General features: G+C 41.9%; 1 protein-coding gene across 1 annotated transcript in view; it reads left to right on the forward strand.

Moving 5' to 3' along the window:
* Positions 1-17,311, forward strand: part of NUP210L (nucleoporin 210 like) — a 70,875-nt gene that overhangs the window by 1,122 nt on the left and 52,442 nt on the right. The window contains exons 3-10 of the mRNA XM_029933474.1: positions 4,806-4,955; positions 6,057-6,150; positions 6,714-6,864; positions 7,870-8,002; positions 9,367-9,525; positions 10,394-10,462; positions 11,461-11,567; positions 12,408-12,548. Of these exons, the coding sequence (XP_029789334.1) occupies positions 4,806-4,955; positions 6,057-6,150; positions 6,714-6,864; positions 7,870-8,002; positions 9,367-9,525; positions 10,394-10,462; positions 11,461-11,567; positions 12,408-12,548 (1,004 nt within the window). The remainder of the gene's footprint in view (positions 1-4,805; positions 4,956-6,056; positions 6,151-6,713; positions 6,865-7,869; positions 8,003-9,366; positions 9,526-10,393; positions 10,463-11,460; positions 11,568-12,407; positions 12,549-17,311) is intronic.

The following is a 17,311-nucleotide window of genomic DNA, read 5'->3' on the forward strand; positions in this document are numbered from 1 at the left end:
TAGACTAGTCTGATATCTTTTATACATGATTAATGTAAATGGTGTTGGCTTTAAGTATAAAGTAGGAAAAAGCATTCTGCAGTGTAAACCGTAATTGTGGCACCCTATCCTGCGACTTTATATACATGTATTTATATACATATAAGTCTGTCTAGTACCTGGCATGGTGCCCGATATAGAGTGAAAACACTAACTATTTGAATCAGTAAAGAAAGGAAGAAATTATTGGAACTCACTTGGGTGTGCTAAGGTCTGAGGTGGGTCTTGAATAAGGCAAAAGGTAGTACAAAAGCAAGTGCTTCTCCAAGTGTGGTCTCGAGCCTGTGTCATCGGCATCGTCAGTATCGCCTGGAATTTGTTAATCGTGCAAATCCTTGGGGTGCCCAGCTGGCTCAGTCTGTGGAGCATGTGACTCTTGAGCTTAGGTTATAAGTCCAAGCCCCACAATGGATGTAGAAATTACTTAAGAATAAAATCTTTAAAAAAAAATTGGGACGCCTGGGTGGCTCAGTCGGTTAAGTGCCCTACTCTTGGTTTCAGCTCCAGTCATGAACACACAGTTCGTGAGTTTGAGCCCCACGTCTGACAGCGCAGAACCGGCTTGGGATTCTTTCTCTTTCTCTTTCTCTGTCCCTCCCCTGCACTTGGATGTGCGCTCTCGCTCTCCCCCTCCCCACGAATAAACTTGAAAAAAAATTTAAAGAATAAAATCAGGGGCGCCTGGGTGGTTCAGTTGGTAAAGCAGCCGACTTCAGCCCAGGCCATGATCTCGTGCCCTGTGTTGGGCTCTGTGCTGACAGCTCAGAGCCTGGAGCCTGCTTCTGAGTCTGTGTTTCCCTCTTTCTGTGACCCGCCCCCGCTCACACTCTGTGTGTGTCTCTCTCAAAAATAAGTAAACATTAAAAAACACTTAAAAGGGGCACCTGGGGGGCTCAGTCGGTTAAGCGTCTGGCTTCAACTCAGGTCATGATCGCACAGTTCGTGGGTTCGAGCTCCTCATCGGGCTCTGTGCTGACAGCTCAGAGCCTAGAGCTGCTTCAGATTCTGTGTCTCCCTCTCTCTCTGACCTCCCCTGCTTGCTCTGGCTCTCAAAAATAAAAGCATTAAAATTTTTTTTTAATTAAAAAAAAAAGAATAAAATCTTAAAAAAAAAAAAAAAAGAAAAGAGATGTAAATCCTCAGACCCTATCTCAGATCTGAATTAGAATCTCAGGAGTGAACCCAGGGAATTAACAAGCTCTCCAGTGATTCTCCTGCACACTGAAGTTTGGGAGACACTGCACCAGTCTATTTTAGACCAGAGCAGCTCAAGAAGTGCCATTTGTACCCCAAATCAAAGCAAGGCTTTTTGCATCCTAGAGTTTCTGGCACTTCATTGCTATATTGATAGGCCAGAAGTATCTGTTAGTTACTAAAATATTTTGATAAGTAGTATGTTTGTACTGTGTTAGTATACAGTTCAAGTTGTTTGGTATATCATATTATGTATGATTCAAGATGCTGTGTATTAGAAAGCTGTGGGTTTTTTTTATTGTTTATTTATTTTTGAGAGAGAGAGAGGTCCATGAGCAGGGCAGGGCAGAGAGAGAGGAAGACACAGAATCTGAAGCAGGTGCCAGACTCTGAGCTGTCAGCACAGAGCCTGACACAGGGCTCAAACTGACAAAGCGTAAGATCATGACCTGAGCCGAAGTCAGACACTCAGCTGACTGAACCATCCAGGTGCCCTGAAATCTGTGTGTGTGTTTTTTTTTAATGTTTCAGTAAGAAAAACATTGCCAACTGAACTATGCTTTTCTTCACTTGCAATTTCTACTTTATGCCTGCAGAAGAACTTTGACATAATTAGATGGTTATTTTTATTATGTATCATTATTATGACTCATAAAAAGGAAAATATAAATAAAATAGACTGGTTAAGATATTTTCTTTTTTTATAGATTTTTAAAAATGTTTTATTTATTTTTGAGAGAGTGCAAGCAGGGGAGGGGCAGAGAGAGGGAAACAGAGGGTCAGATGCAGGTTCCTCACTGACAGGCTGACAGTGAGCATGAGTCTTGAGATACGACCTGAGCCCAAGTCGGATGCTCAACAGACCTAGCCACCCTGGTTGAGCTGTATCTAAGACCACTTTATCATTTCTGCCTCATATGTAGCACTTTTTGACTGGGAATCCTCAATTTCTGTTTTGTCCCCACGGCGTCATCCTCTGTGCCATGAGGTCTGCTGGGGCTGCAGTATTTCTTGAAAGGCTCAATTAAAAACAGTAACACCTAAAAGCTGGGGTGTCTGGCTGGCTCAGTTGGAAGAGCTTGTGGCTCTTTTTTTTTTTTTTTTTAAGATTTTATTTTTAAGCAATCTCTCTACCCAAAATGAGACTAGAACTCATGACCCTGAGATCAAGAGTCTCATGCTCCACCACCTGAACCAGCCAGGCGCCCCCAGAGCCTGTGACTCTTGGTGTTGCAGATGTGAGTTCAAGCCCACGTTGGGGATAGAGATTACTTAAATAAAACTTTAAAAAACCGCACAACACTTAAAAGCTATATAATATTGGCTTCTTAAGTTAGCTTTGCCATTATATGGAACTGACCTTTTTTTCTTTTTTGTCTCCAGTACATCTGAGTTACCACCTTTCTTACCCTGTCTCCTTAACCATTTCACTCCCAGGGGTTTAAAGAGTGGGCCTCTCTTGGCACCAGATTTTCTTCCTACTAATACCCATTCTACAAGTTTTGATCAACACTTTTAATGCTTTTGCATAGGAAATCAATGACAACTATGTTGTGACCGCTGCCTGGCTGATGGCACTTGTAAGATGTCATCAAGTATAAGATAAAAATCTCAATTTCAGAGATGTTAGAAAATAAATAAGTGTCTTTGAATCAGTGAAAAATGGCATGAGGATCCTCAAAGGTGAGGCTCTGTGAGGACCATGTCATGCAGGCAGCCCCAGTGGATAGAGAGGAGTACCAAGGTCAGAAAAGAATTGTTTTGGTCACATAAGCAATTTTTTTTAAAGGTTACTTATTTACTTTGAGAGAGAGAGAGTGCACGCAAGTGGGGAAGGGGCAGAGAGAGGGAGAGTGAGAACAGCAAGCGGGCTCCGCATCACCAAGGCAGACCCCAGTGCGGGGCTTGAATTCCCAAACCGTGAGATCACGACCTGAGCCGAAGTCAGACACTTAACCAACTGAGCCACCCAGGCGCCCCTCAGTAAGCAATTTTTAATGTTACTACTCTTAACTATGTGAATTTGTTCTGATATGAAAAGTTTCATTTACACAATTGCTAGGAAGTGTCAAATTTGGCTCTCAGCTTAATTTCATCTGACTTGTAAATATTCCAAAGTTAAGTGTCTTTTGAATTAGTTTTCCCAGCTCCGAGCTGTCAGCACAGAGCCCATTGTGAGGCTGGAACCCACGAACCGTGACCTGAGCCGAGGTCGGATGCTGAACCGACTGAGCTCCCCAGGCGCCCCGCGTAGTGTCACGGTTTCTAAGCCCTCTCGGTGGGCGGTGCTAGGAAATATATGTGTATACACGAATCCATGTGTATACGTATATCTGCGTTTACTTGTTTCCATTTATCTGCATATATAGGAATACAGACATGAGGTATTGATAACTTTGGTTCTAATCCTGTACCACCACGTACTTTCTTTCTGTACTGGTGAGAAACCTGCCACTCAGTATCTACAGTGTGTGTACTTATTTATTGAATTCCAGTGTAAACATAAAATAGTCTCAGGATGATTAGATCAGTTTTGTATTTCTTATGGAAGGAAGGCCAGCTTTGCCTGAAGTAGCATATTTTGATACTCGGGGGCCTTTCTTGAAGGGCACTTGCCTGTATTATCTAAGTAACATTTTCCATTAATATAAACATTTCATAAAAGCAGATCCACAATAGGGACAGAGTTTACCCCTGATGTCCACTAGTAATTTTGGGTATTGCAGTGGTAGTTACTTTGCTTTTTGTTTCTTGTAGATGAAGCTGAAACTAAAACTGTGTAGTTAGTTAAAACAGCAGAATGAGGGAGCTATGTAGGCAGTCTCTAACACGTGGTAAAAATGAGAGGTGGGAATATTGGTGAAAGATAGTACAAAATAATTTTTATTTCCTCCTCAATTCATTCTGTACTGTTTCTATTTGTGTTTCTGAATTCCATCCATTATAACTGTATTGACTGGAACTCTGGTTGGGTCTAATACATTGTTTCCAGGATTTTTAACCTCATAGTCCAGGAAGAAAAATTAGAGAAACTTACCGGCAGGACATATGGTGGTCGTCTTTTACTTTCCTAAATAAATACATTAAAAAAAATCTATTACCATGATTTCATTAAAATTTTAATACTTCAAAGCTCAGATAGAATATAATAATAAAAGTATATTCCTTTATTTTAATTTTTAAGATCTTATTTTTAAGTAATTTCTTACACCCAACTTGGGGCTCAAACTCACAACCCCAGGGTCAAGAGTCACATGCTGCTGTGACTGGGCCTGCCAAGTGCCCCTAAGGTGTGTTCCTTTAAAGTGGACATGTGTAATTTCATCGCCCTCTGTGTTAAAATTCTGACTTTTCTCATTTTTCCATGGCTGAATGGAAGCCTCATGATAGATCTGTGTTTGAGAACCTTTGTTGGTTTATTGTCCTTATAAACCGTGGCATTTTGTCATTGTGTTCTTTTCTTCCACAGGTTGAAAGCAACTGTTACAGCCTTTCTTTTTTATACTGTAGAATAAACCTTTGAATGTTTGAGATATTTAGTAGATTCATGATCTGTTGAATTAAATTCTCAGTTTTTGGGTTCATTGTAGTGACTGACCATGAACTGCGCTGCGATGTTAAGGTTGATGTGATTCACAGCATTGAAATTATATCTCGAACCCGGGAGCTCTATGTAGATGATTCACCGCTGGAACTGATGGTGAGGGCATTGGATGCTGAAGGTAAAGGACTTGAGAGGATTCAGGAAAATTACCTAAAATGAAGTAATACTTCCTTGTGCTTGGCACTTGGGAAAAAGCAACTTGAGAGAGATTAGAAATCGCATTTTTTTTTATATGGAGGTCATGCACATGAGTGTGGTTCAATGTATTTGCTACATATTTTCATAAAATTTTTCTCCTTGTTTAATTACTGGTTATTTCAGAAGTTTTATTAACAATCCAGATTCTGCCACTGAGCTTCTGCTGGTGGTGCCTAGATCAGCCATTAAGAATACATATTTTTTGGAATTTATTACTAGCTCTGTTGTGGTTAGTGTACTTTCTGTAGGCCAGGGGAATTATGTGTAAACCTATGAAAAAGTCTTATAATTTTATCTTTTTTAAAACGGATTTTATATGGCTTTTACTATATTATACTAATGTGTTATATGGTATTTAAAACATTTAAATTTAAAACTTTAAACTTTTTAAGCTTTCGTTTAATTTTAAACTTTAAAAATATTTATATGTTTATTTTGAGAGAGAGAGACAAACAGAGCATGAGTGGGGAGAGGCAGAAAGAGGAGAGCGAGAATCCTGAGAAGCCAACACAAGGCTTGATCCCAGGATTGTGAGATCATAATCTGAGCCAAAATCAGGAGTCAGACGCTTACCTGGCGGAGCCGCCCTCACGCCCCTATTTCTGTGCTTTTTGTAAGCGTAATTTTTTAAATCTGAAAAATGAATGTATTAGAAATATTCTGGAATCTAGTTTTTATAAAGCTTTTTGTTGGAGGGCCTGGGGTTTGGGGGTGCCTGTCAACTGTGATGTAGGCTGTAAGGTGGCCTGTGTGTAGAAAGGAACAGAGAAGGGGCATAACTTTGTCAGCCAGAGTTAATCAGCTTGAGTCCTTTCTACATTCAGAATGTAGCAACAACACGTTTGTTTGTGTAGGGATCTTCCTGGTATGTGTGTTTTAATTCGTTAATCATACTGCTTCTGTTTGTTAATGAAAGAGGCCTAAAATGAATTTTAAGGTTAGATTTCTCTTTCTTGTTAAAGATACCTGAATATTTTTGAATATGTGATTCTGTGTTGTCTGCTTTTGGCTTGCTCTACAGGAAATACTTTTAGTAGTTTGGCAGGGATGATGTTTGAGTGGAGCGTTGCCCAGGATAAAGAATCAGCAAGAGAAGAATTGTCTAGCAAAATTAGGTAACTTTGAAACCAAATATAATCCACCTGACTTTAAAGACGTTTGCCTTTGGGTGGCACACTGAGCAGCAGCCACTTGTACAGGCTTTGACAACCCGGTTGTCTGGGCTGTTCTGGAATAGACACATGTGCCGGGGGTGGGGGGGGGATTTCTTTGCTAGAATGACGCAGGTGTGGGCGTGGGCACTTCTGTCGTCATTTCATTGGAACCGCTGCAGAGGAATCTGTGAGCTCAGACTGCATAGTTGTTTGAACCAGGGGTGTCTTCTGGCAGTTTCGTTGGGCATGCGCTGCGCCAGCCAAAATACAGTGAGTGTGCGACAGTATGACATTGTGTCTTTAGTGCTAAGATCAAGCTCTCAGTCCCAAGTTTTAGTCCCACAACAGTGTTTACCAGAGGCACATTAAATACTTTTGTTCTATCTAATCCTATGGAAAGCAAAATTTGAAATGTTTTTACACTGTATGTACTTTGAAGCGACTGTTCAAAGTCTCTTAGGGCCTTTTGGAAGATGACTTATTATTTGATTACACTAGAAACAAACTTTATTTTATCTCTTCAGGATTCTGAAATACTCTGAGGCAGAGTATTCTCCCCCAGTGTATATAGCTCAGATGGAAAAAGAAGAGAAACAAGGAGATAGGATTTTGGTGTCTGGGCTCAGAACTGGTGCTGCTGTTGTAAAAGTTCGAATTTATGAACCATTCTATAAGGTAAAAAGTTTGTGCCATAAACTTAGCTTGAAGAACCTTGCCCATGGAATAGAATTTTCTTTTCTTTTTTAATGTTTATTTTTGAGAGAGAGAGAGAGAGAGAGAGAGAGAGAGAGAGAGAGAGCACCAGCTTGAGAGGGGTAGATATAGAGAGAATCCCAAGCAGGCTCCACACTGTCAGTGCAGAGTTGATGAGAGGCTCAATCCCACAAAGCCATGAGATCATGACCAGAGCTGAAATCAAAAGTAGGACACTTAACTGACTGAGCCATCCAAGCGGCCCTGCAAATAATTGTTTCTTATATTTGTCTATAGTGGAAGCCCTCTAACCTGATATTATTTGGGTCAGTAGTTGGTCATTGAATTGAAAAGTCATTGGGATGCCTGGGTGGCTCACTCAGTTGGATTGTCTGACTCTTTTTCTTTCTTTCTATTTTTTAAATTTTCTTTTAAGTTTATTTCTTTATTTTGAGAGAAAGTGTGAGTGGGGGAGGGGCAGAGAAAGAGAGGGGGACAGAGAATCCCAAGCAGGCTCCACAGTGTCAGAACAGAGCCTGATGCAGAGCTCAGACTCACAAACCATGAGATCATGACCTGAGCTGAAACCAAGAGTCAGACACTTAACCAACTGTGCCACTCAGGCACCCCAAGAGAGCGTTTTTAAATTTCTGTAAGATATTTTTTTTAACATGATTATTTATTTATTTATTGAGAGAAAAAGAGAGAGATGGAGCACAAGCAGGGAAGGGACAGAGAGAGGGGGAGACACAGAATCTGAAGCAGGCTCTAGGCTCTGAGCTGTCAGCACAGAGCCTGATGTGGGGCTCGAACCCATGAACTGTGAGATCATGACCTGAGCCAAAGTGGATGCTCAACCAGCTGAGCCTCCCAGGTGCCCCTCTATAAGGTATTTTAAAAGAAATATGTAAGAAGTAAATTTTTAACAAGGAAGATGATCTTCATGATTTTCCCAGTGGAACCTGTTTTCATTTCTTCCTCTTTTAGAACGTGGCAGCACCATTGATACGTCTGCTAGTTTTGGAGAATATAATTCTTATACCATCCAATGATATTTATCTGTTAGTAGGAGCATATATTAAATACCGAGTTGCAAAAATGGTGCGGGGAAGAATGACAGGTAAGGTGATTTATCTTTTCCTGAGACTTAACATTTCCCAGTTCTTCTCCTGACAGTAGGAGAAGCAGCTCCACCTTATGTAATACTTTGTGTTTGTGGATTTGTGATGAAGTATTCCTTACGTGCTTTACCTGAGATAATATTGGACAAAGATGGTCCCCAAATCTTGAACAGGCTAATGCTTCTTAGTGTCAGTGCCTATAGAGTTCTGAATTCTGTTATTAGCTTTTGTTTTTGTTTTTAAGTTTATATATTTATTTTGAGAGTGAGAGTGCAAGCAGGGGAGGGACAGAGAGAGGGAGATAGAGAATCCCAAGCAGGCTCCACACTGTCAGCACAGAGCCCACTATGGGGTTTGAACTCAAAAACCATGAGATCATGACCTGAGCTGAAATGGGATGCTTAACCTACTGAGCCACCCAGGCGCCCTTGTTATTAGTTTTTATAGGGCAAGTGAGGAAACATTACAAGAATGGACTTGAGTGATTTTTGCAAAAGTTTTTTTTTTTAGTGTTTATTTTTGAGAGAGAGAGAGAGTGTGTGTGTGAATAGGGGAGGGGCGGAGAGAGAGGGAGACACAGAATCTGAAGCAGGCTCCAGGCTCGGAGCTGTCAGCGTAGACCTGAGTGGAGCTCAGACTCACAGACTGTGAGATCCTGAGCTGTCAGCACAGAGCTGACGTGGGGCTCGAACCCACGAACCGTGAGATCCTGACCTGAGCCAAAGTGAGATGCTTAACCGACTGAGCCCCCCAGGCGCCCTACAAAAGTTGTTTCTTGAAAAGCTCAGTTCATTAACTGAAAACTCAGTGCTCTATTGATCCCAGACGTCCTATTCAGTTCACAAAGTATTGGTCGGACCCATTAGCATTAGTCCTTTCCTTACTTAGTGGGGATCCTCCCTGCTACTTTCCGTTCACTGGTTTTTAAGAATGCAAGCAGTATCAACCATTTACTCATACAGTATTCTCCCCCCAAATGGCTAAGTGTTCAAATTCATCATAGTGAGAAGGAAATTAGAGCAGATCATACCCTTATTTCGGCCTGCTTCCTGATTTTCCTCTCCTTTAAAAATTTTTTTTTTAATTTTAAATGTTTTATTTATTTTTGAGACAGTGAAAGCAGGGGAGGGGCAGAGAAAGAGGGGGACAGAATCTAAAGACAAGCCCAGGCTCTGAGCTAGCCGTCAGCACAGAACCCGACACAGGGCTCGAACCCATGAACCGTGAGATCATGACCTGAGCCGAAGCCGGATGCTCAACCGACTGAGCCCCCGGGCGCCCCCTAGTTTTCGTCTTCCAACCCAGGATACTGTGTCTTACTGAGGCTCCTCTCAGTGCGTTATGTACCCTTCGTGTCTTATAGAGCTGGGGTTCCCCCTGGAGCACTATGTACTGGAACTGCAAGAGCACAGAGTTGCAGATAACGGGTCTCTTCCTGGGAAAGTGGCCTTACTGGACGAGAAAACAGCCACAGTGACTGCCGCCCAGCTGGGCCGCACCGATCTTGTCTTTGTCTATAAAAGTATCCTTTTCAAGTTTTAGCTGCTAATCTGTTACCCTGAGCTTGCGAGACATGTGCCTTGATAAAGTAATTTGGTAAAATTATACTTACTTTGTATAGGTTTTATTTTGAACAAAGAACTCTAAATTATTATTGTCATGATTTCTCACAAAGGGTAGGTAGAGAAAAGAATAGTTGGAACTTGGGATCTGTTGATTTCAGTGCTTATTGCCCACCTCAGTTAAAAGTATAATTAGGAGATTGGGGAAAACAGCTTGAAGAAACTTGTGTGAATTTATTTAATTTGTTCTTTCCTATTTCCATATGAATAATTGAGAAAAATGATATGGTATTTTCTGCAGTAGATGCTTAATTAATATTTGTTAAATTGAGTTGAGAGTAATTTTTACTTTTTTACTTTTTTAAATATTTATTTTGGGGGAGGGAGCACAAGCAGGGGAGGGGCAGAGAGAGAGGGAGAGAGAATCCCAAGCAGACTGTCTGCTCTCAGCACAGAGCCCAACTTGGGGCTTAAATTCATGAACAGTGAGATCAGGACCTGAGCTGAAATCAGTAGCCAGATGCTCAACCAACTGAGCCACCCTGGCACCATGGCAACTAAATGAATATTAAAAGTACGGACCATGATCTTTTTTCTTATCATTCCATTTTCTTTAAATTTGAAATTCAAGAATACTTGATTCCTGTGATGACTGCATCCCTCAGACTTTTCTCAGAAGCGTACACATTTAAGTTTTTGCTTTCTAACATATAATAAAAGATAGAATTTTTGTTTGTTTCTGTTTGTGCGTTTATTTTTTCTTCGGTAGCTTACATTGCTCTTTTCACCCAACTCTGGTTCATATGATTTCCTTAAGCAAAAATTAAGACGTCCATATGAGATCCGTGTCTGGACTCCCAAATTGCACCATATATGTTGTAGAGCCTGGATTTTTAGGTATTTTTAGATAATAATCTTAAGAAAAATGAATAGCTTAAACTATTTCACTAGAAAGGGTGCATTAGAAACCAGAGTGCTTTTATATATTTTTTTTATTTGAGAGAGAGAGCATGTGCATGTGTGGGAGGAGCAGAGGAAGAGAGAGAGGATTTCACGCAGGCCCCACGCTCAGCGTGAGCTCTATGCAGGGCTCAGTCCCGTGACCCTGAGGTGATGACCTGAGCCGAAATCCAGTCAGATGCTCAACCAGCTGAGCCCCCCAGGAGCCCCTGGAGTACTTCTTTAACCTGCACATTTAACCTGCCTTTGACATGTTTTCTTGCACTTTTATGGTTGCATCCTGTCTGCAGGAGTGAAACAGATTGTGAGGGGTGCCTGGGTGGCTCAGTCAGTTAAGCATCTGATTTTGGCTCAGGTCCTGCTCTCACAGTTTGTGAGTTCGAGCCCCGCATCAGGCTCTGTGCTGACAGCTCAGAGCCTGGAGCCTGCTTCAGATTCTGTCTCCCTCTCTCTCTGCCCGTTCCCTGCTCGTGATCCGTCTCTCTCTCTCTCTCAAAAATAAATAAACATTAAAAAAAAAACAGGTTGTGAGAAAATGAAGATCCATGTCATACAATATTGGGTTAGGAAAAGAGACTTTATACACACACAAAAAAAAGAATACTAATGTCCTTAGGTCGCATCGATCTAACCTGACTTGAAGCTGAAATCTTGCCTGACACATTAGGAATGAGCAAAATTGTGGTTGGTTTTGTATACAGTTATAAGTGACAGTGCTACTTCATACCCGAGTTGAATGGTGTGAAGCCAGGACCTTTAGAACCCCAAATTATTATACACATTGATGGAGGGAACCAGAAAGTCAACCTTGGAAAGCATCTCCATCTATTACCAAGTTTTGAACATTGAATGGTTTTTATAAGTTTGCGCTTTTTAATTCATTATAGAAAAATGTTGGCCTTTTCTGATATTTTTGTTTCTTGATTTGTGTCTAGATTTCACAGTCCGACCTGGAGACCGGTGGAGTCTAGAGGTGGGGCAGGTGTATGTTGTCACAGTAGAAGTGTTTGATAAAAGCAGCACAAAGGTCTATGTTTCAGATGTGAGTGTCTTTTTTATATTTTTCTAGCCCCTTGTGTGGGTAACTTCTTGAGTGGGCTGTCTTTCTGGCTAGGAAGGGTTTTTTCTTTTGCTTCCAGATTTTACTTTTAAAGTTACTACTTTATGATTGTTAGTGAATAGTTCTGTCCTTGAGAAATGATAAACTAGAAGTAAAATATATAGTTCAGTGAGAATCCTAGAGGAGAGGTGACGAGGGTCTCGTGCATGAGTCCCTTGGGCTGGCCACCCCAGCAGGCGGGGTCAGTGGCCCCGCAGGCAGCAGTGCTGCACCGCGTTGTAGCGTCCTTTTGTTTTTTCCCTGCAAACTGTCAGCATATGGAATGGCAAAAATTAAACCCAAGTTTACATAAAGTTTGACTCTTTTTATTTCTGATCACTTGTCATTAATGGACCTTTCAAAAACTAGTATCATTTAGGGGCGCCTGGGTGGCTCAGTCGGTTAAGCCTCCGACTTCGGCTCAGGTCAGATCTCACGTTCGTGGGTTCGAGCCCCGTGTCAGGCTCTGTGCTGACAGCTGACTCGGAGCCTGGAGCCTGCTTCCAGTTCTGTGTCTCCTTCTCTCTCTGCCCCTCCCCCTCTCATGCTCTCTCTGTCTCTTCTGTATCAAAAATAAATAAAACATTTAAAAAATTGAAAAAAAAACTAGTATCATTTAAATATTACATCTTTCCAACTTAGATTTTCCATGATGAGCGCAAAGGTACTGGTTTTATTTAACCCTGGACTGTGTAGCCACCCCTTTTTTTAGTGCTTTGGGGTTTAGCTGGCTTTAGTGAAAAAACATCTCACATTTTATGTTGCTCTTGGGCTAATTTCCAGAACCTCAGGATCACGTGCCAGTTCCTGGACGAGTACTTCGAGGAGCAGCTCACGACGGCGAATGGGTCTTACCACGTACTGAGAGCTCTGAAGGGTGGCGTCGTAGTGATAAATGCGTCCCTGACCTCTGTCATTCACCAGGTAGGAACTTAGGGATTTTCATTTATTTAAAACCTTTTTATTAGCTTATTTACTCTTTGAGAGAGAGAGAGAGAGCAAGGGAAGTGCAGAGAGAGAGGGAGAGAGAGAATCCTAAGCAGACTTCATGCTGTCAGCTCAGAGCCTGACGTGGGACTCAAACTCATGAACTGTGAGATCATGACCTGAGCCGAAATCAAGAGTCAGATGCTTAACTAACTAAGCCACCCAGGTGCCCCTACCAGGTGGGAATTGAAAGGCTAATTTTTAAATCCCGAGAACACTGATGAGGCCTGGCAGCCTTGTGGACTTACAAGCAGGTACATGGCGTGTTCCATCTTTATCTTTCAATAAAAATGGAATAGAAGCCAGTAAACCATATACTTGGTAGCTTATTCCTGTACAGATTTCTTGTTGCAATTTTTGTTATTTCTCATGTCTGTATTTCAGATCATTGTATACACGTACACCATTTGAGATTCCTTTAAAAAATTATTTGGGGGTGCCTGAGTTGCTCATTCAGTTAAGCATCTAACTTATGATCTCAGCTAAGGCCTTTTTTTTTTAAGCCTTTTTAAAAATTTTATTTTTGACAGAGTGTGCACGTGTGCAAGTGTGAGCTGGGGAGGGGCAGAGAGAGAGGGAGACACAGAATCTAAAGGAGGCTCCAGGCTCCGAGCTGTCAGCACAGAGCCTGACATGGGGCTCGAACTCACGAATTGTGAGATCATGACCTGAACCGAAGTCGGACACTCAAGCCGACTGAGCCACCCAGGTGCCCCGTTCAGGTCTTGATCTCAAGGTCATGAGTTTAAGCCGTACACTGGGCTCTTCACTGGGCATGAAGCTTACTTAAAATAAAATAAAGATATAAAATAAAATAGAATAAAATAAATATTCATATGCACATTTCCTTGTGTTGTCAGGCCTACATAGAATCTATTCTGAAAACCCAGATGATTAATATGTCAATTTATTTGACCATGCCACCAACATTGAACTTTTTGCATTATTTCCGTTTTTGGTTCTTGTAAATGCCATAACTGAATTTCTTTGTACATTTTTTTTCTTTTGGTTAATTTTTATAGGATATAACGCCAGATTTTATATTTTTAAGTTTCTCATTTTTAACAGCCTGCCAAATTTATCTCCATCTCCCAAATCTACTTTTTCTCCACAGATCCTTTCATCTGGTTATTTAAGACAGAATCCCAAGGGGCACCTGGGTGGCTCAGTCGGTTAAGCGGGCGGCTTCGGCTCGGATCATGATCTCACAGTTTGTGGGTTCAAGCCCCGCGTCGGGCTCTGTGCTGATAGCTAGCTTGGAGCCTGGAGCCTGCTTCGGATTCTGTGTCTCCCTCTCTCTCTGACCCTCCCCTGCTTGCGCTGTCTCTCTCTGTCTCTCAAAAATAAATAAAAGACATTAAAAAAAATTAAAAAAAAAAAACAGAATCCCAAGAGTGGCCCTTGACTCTTCCTTACCCTCTCCTGCCACCGTTCAGTGGCAGTGAGTGCCTCCCAGCCCTTTTCTTACTATTCCCGTGGGAATTTTCATCTAGCCTTTCATAGCAGTTTTGTTTTTTTCTTTCTTCCTTCCTTTTGCAAACTCTGCACCAAATGTGGAGCGTAAAATCATGATCCTGGGATAAGAGTTGAATACTCTACCAACTGAGCCCGCCAGGAGCCCCTCACATTTTTTTTAATGTTTATTGAGAGAGAGAGAGAATACAAGAAGGGGAGGGGCAGAGAGGGAGGGAGACACAGAATCCAAAGCAGACTCCAGGCTCTGAGCTCAACTGACTGAGTCACCCAAGCATCCTTTTTTTTTTTTTTTTAACTTTTTTTAATGTTCATTTTTGAGAGAGAGCGCGCTTTCACCTGTTTGCAAGTAGGGGAGGGGCAGGGAGAGGAGGGATCGGAGGATCTGAAGCAGGCTCTTTGCTGACAGCAGAGAGCCTGATACGGGACTTGAACTCAAAAATCATGAGATCATGACCGGAGACAGAGTTGGACACTTACCCAATGGAGCTGCCCAGGCACCCTGGTCACAGCAGTTCTTAATGGGTATTCCTATGTCGGGTATCACCGCTAGGTGGAATCATATTCTAAACACTACAGAAATTATGTGTTTACTGTTTAAGTTCCTTTGGTGGCATCCCATTGATTTTAAGGTAAAGTTTAAACTCCTTCATGTGGTTTTATAGGACCTTCCTTGACAGGGATCACAAAAGGGTGGCCTGCAGACATCTTGGTTTGTGGTCTTTTTATTTTGGCGTGCAAACTCTTTATTTTTTACCTCTCATTTATTTGTCTACTTATTTTATTTTATTTTTTAAATATTTTTTAATGTTTTATTTATTTTTGATACAGAGACGACAGAGCACAAGAGGGTGAGGGGCAGAGAGAGAAGGAGACATAGATCCGGAAGCAGGCTCCAGGCTCTGAGCTAGCTGTCAGCACAGAGCCTGACGCGGGGCTCGAACCCATGAACGTGAGATCTGACCTGAGCTGAAGTCAGAGGCTTAACCAACTGAGCCACCCAGGCGCCCCTAATCTACTTATTTTAGAGAGAGTAAAAGCATGAACAGCATGGGGGAAGAGGGAGAAAGAGAGGATCCTCAGCAGGATCCAGGCTCAGCACAGAGCCCAACATGGGGCTCAATCCCTTGACTCTAGGATCATACCCTGAGCATTGGATGCTCAACTGACTAAGGTGCCCCGAATGCTTCTGTTTGAGAAATTTTGTTTTTTAACTTATTTTTCTGATTTGATGATACCTTTACTTTAAAAAAATATTTTTAATGTTTATGTAGTTTTGAGAGAGAGACAAAGTGTGAGCCGGGGATGGGCAGAGGGAGAGGGAGATATAGAATCTGAAGCAGGCTCCAGGCTCTGAGCTGTCGGCACAGAACCCAGTGTGGGGGTTGAACTCATGGACTGTGAGATCATGACCTGAGCCAAAGTCAGACGCTTAACCGACTGAGCCTCCCAGGAGCCTCTTAATTTAAACAAAATCCGGGATTTCTGCTTCTCTAGGTTATATGATAATCTGAGAGGAGAACCTGGATGGCTTAGTTGGTTGAGGATCCGACTTCAGCTCAGGTCGTGATCTCAATGTCTGTGAGTTCAAGCCCCGCATTGGGCTCTCTGCTGTTAGCACAGAATCCACTTCAGACTCTGGGTCCCGTCATCTCTGCCCTACCCCTCTTGCACTCTCAAAAAAAAAGAGAGAAAGAGAATCTGACAGTGATCAGCTGGGGTAGATGGGGGCTGCACCATTTAGACGCTTGAAATTCTGCTGCTTCCCACCATTCACTGTTAGTTCGTACTCCGCTTCCTAAGCCTGTGCAGCGGCGCCCAGGGGGCTCAGGCGGTGCTGCGTCCGGCTTCGGCTCAGGTCATGATCGCACGGTTCATGAGTTCCAGCCCTGCATCAGGCTCTGTGCTGACAGCTTGGAGCCTGGAGCCTGCTTCAGATTCTGTATCTCCCACTCTCTCTACCCCTCTTTCTGTTATGTTTCAGCCACACTGAACTTTCAGTTTCTAGAAAATGCATTCTTCCTTTTTGCCCCTTAAGTTTCATTTCCATTTATTTATTTTCATTGTTATAAACAAATATAGTTTCTTTTGTCTATAATACTTTGTCTACTCAGTGTGAAACATTTAGTGCATTTACATTCAAAGTCATTATTGGTAGGTATGTATTTATTGCCATTTTGTTACTTATTTTGTGATTCTGAAGATTTTCTCTGATCCTTGTCTTTCCCTCTTTCATCATTTGCTGGTTTTCTTTAGTGATGTATTTGGATTTCTTTCCTTGCATCATTTGCTGACTAGTGGTTTTGATGTGTGGTTACCTTTAGGTTTGTATATAACTTCCTCTGCATGTTAAGTTGATGGTTGTTTAACTTTAAGCCCATTCTTTAGGTGTATGTTGTCATATTTTACATTGTTTTATTTTGTGAGTTCCTTGAGTGAATTTTTACAGAAATCTTCATTTTTACTTCTTTTGTATTTTTTTGTATTTTCTACTTTACATACTCTCACTAATGGTCTTTCCTTACTATTCATAGCGTCCTCTTTAGATTTCTTATAGTGCTGGTTTAGTGGTCATGAACTTCTTTAATTTTTGTTTGTCTGGGTAACTCTGTATTTCTGCTTCTATTCTTTTTTTTTTGGAGACAGAGACAGAGCATGAGAGGGGGAGGGGCAGAGAGAGAAGGAGACAAAACCAGAAGCAGGCTCCAGGCTCCGAGCCAGCTGTCAGCACAGAGCCTGACGCAGGGCTCAAACCCACGAATGTGAGATCTGTCCTGAGCCGAAGCCGGAGGCTTAACCAACTGAGCCACCCAGGCGCCCCTCTGCTTCTATTCTGACGGACAGAGTGTTCATGGCTGCAGATCCTTCTCATTCAGCACATTGATCATGCAACTCCCTTCTGGCTTGGAAACAGTCTGCTGGTAGCTTTATGGTCTCTCTTGTATGTAACTGTCTTCTTTTGTCTTGTTGCTTTTAAGACTTTTTTCTTTTTTCATTACTTTTTAAAATGTTTTTGGTTTTGAGAGAGAGAGAAAGAGCACAAGTGGGGAAGGAGCAGAAAGAGAGAAGAACAGAGGATCTGAAGCGGGCTCTGGGCTGACAGCAGAGAGCCCAACATGGGGTTTGAACCTACAAACTGTGAGATTATGACCTGAACCAAAGTCAGAGGCTCAACTGACTGAGCCACCCAGGGGCAACTTAATAATTTTTTTAATGTTTGTTTATTT

Source organism: Suricata suricatta, chromosome 3, assembly GCF_006229205.1.
Source record: "Suricata suricatta isolate VVHF042 chromosome 3, meerkat_22Aug2017_6uvM2_HiC, whole genome shotgun sequence".
NCBI lineage: Eukaryota > Metazoa > Chordata > Mammalia > Carnivora > Herpestidae > Suricata > Suricata suricatta.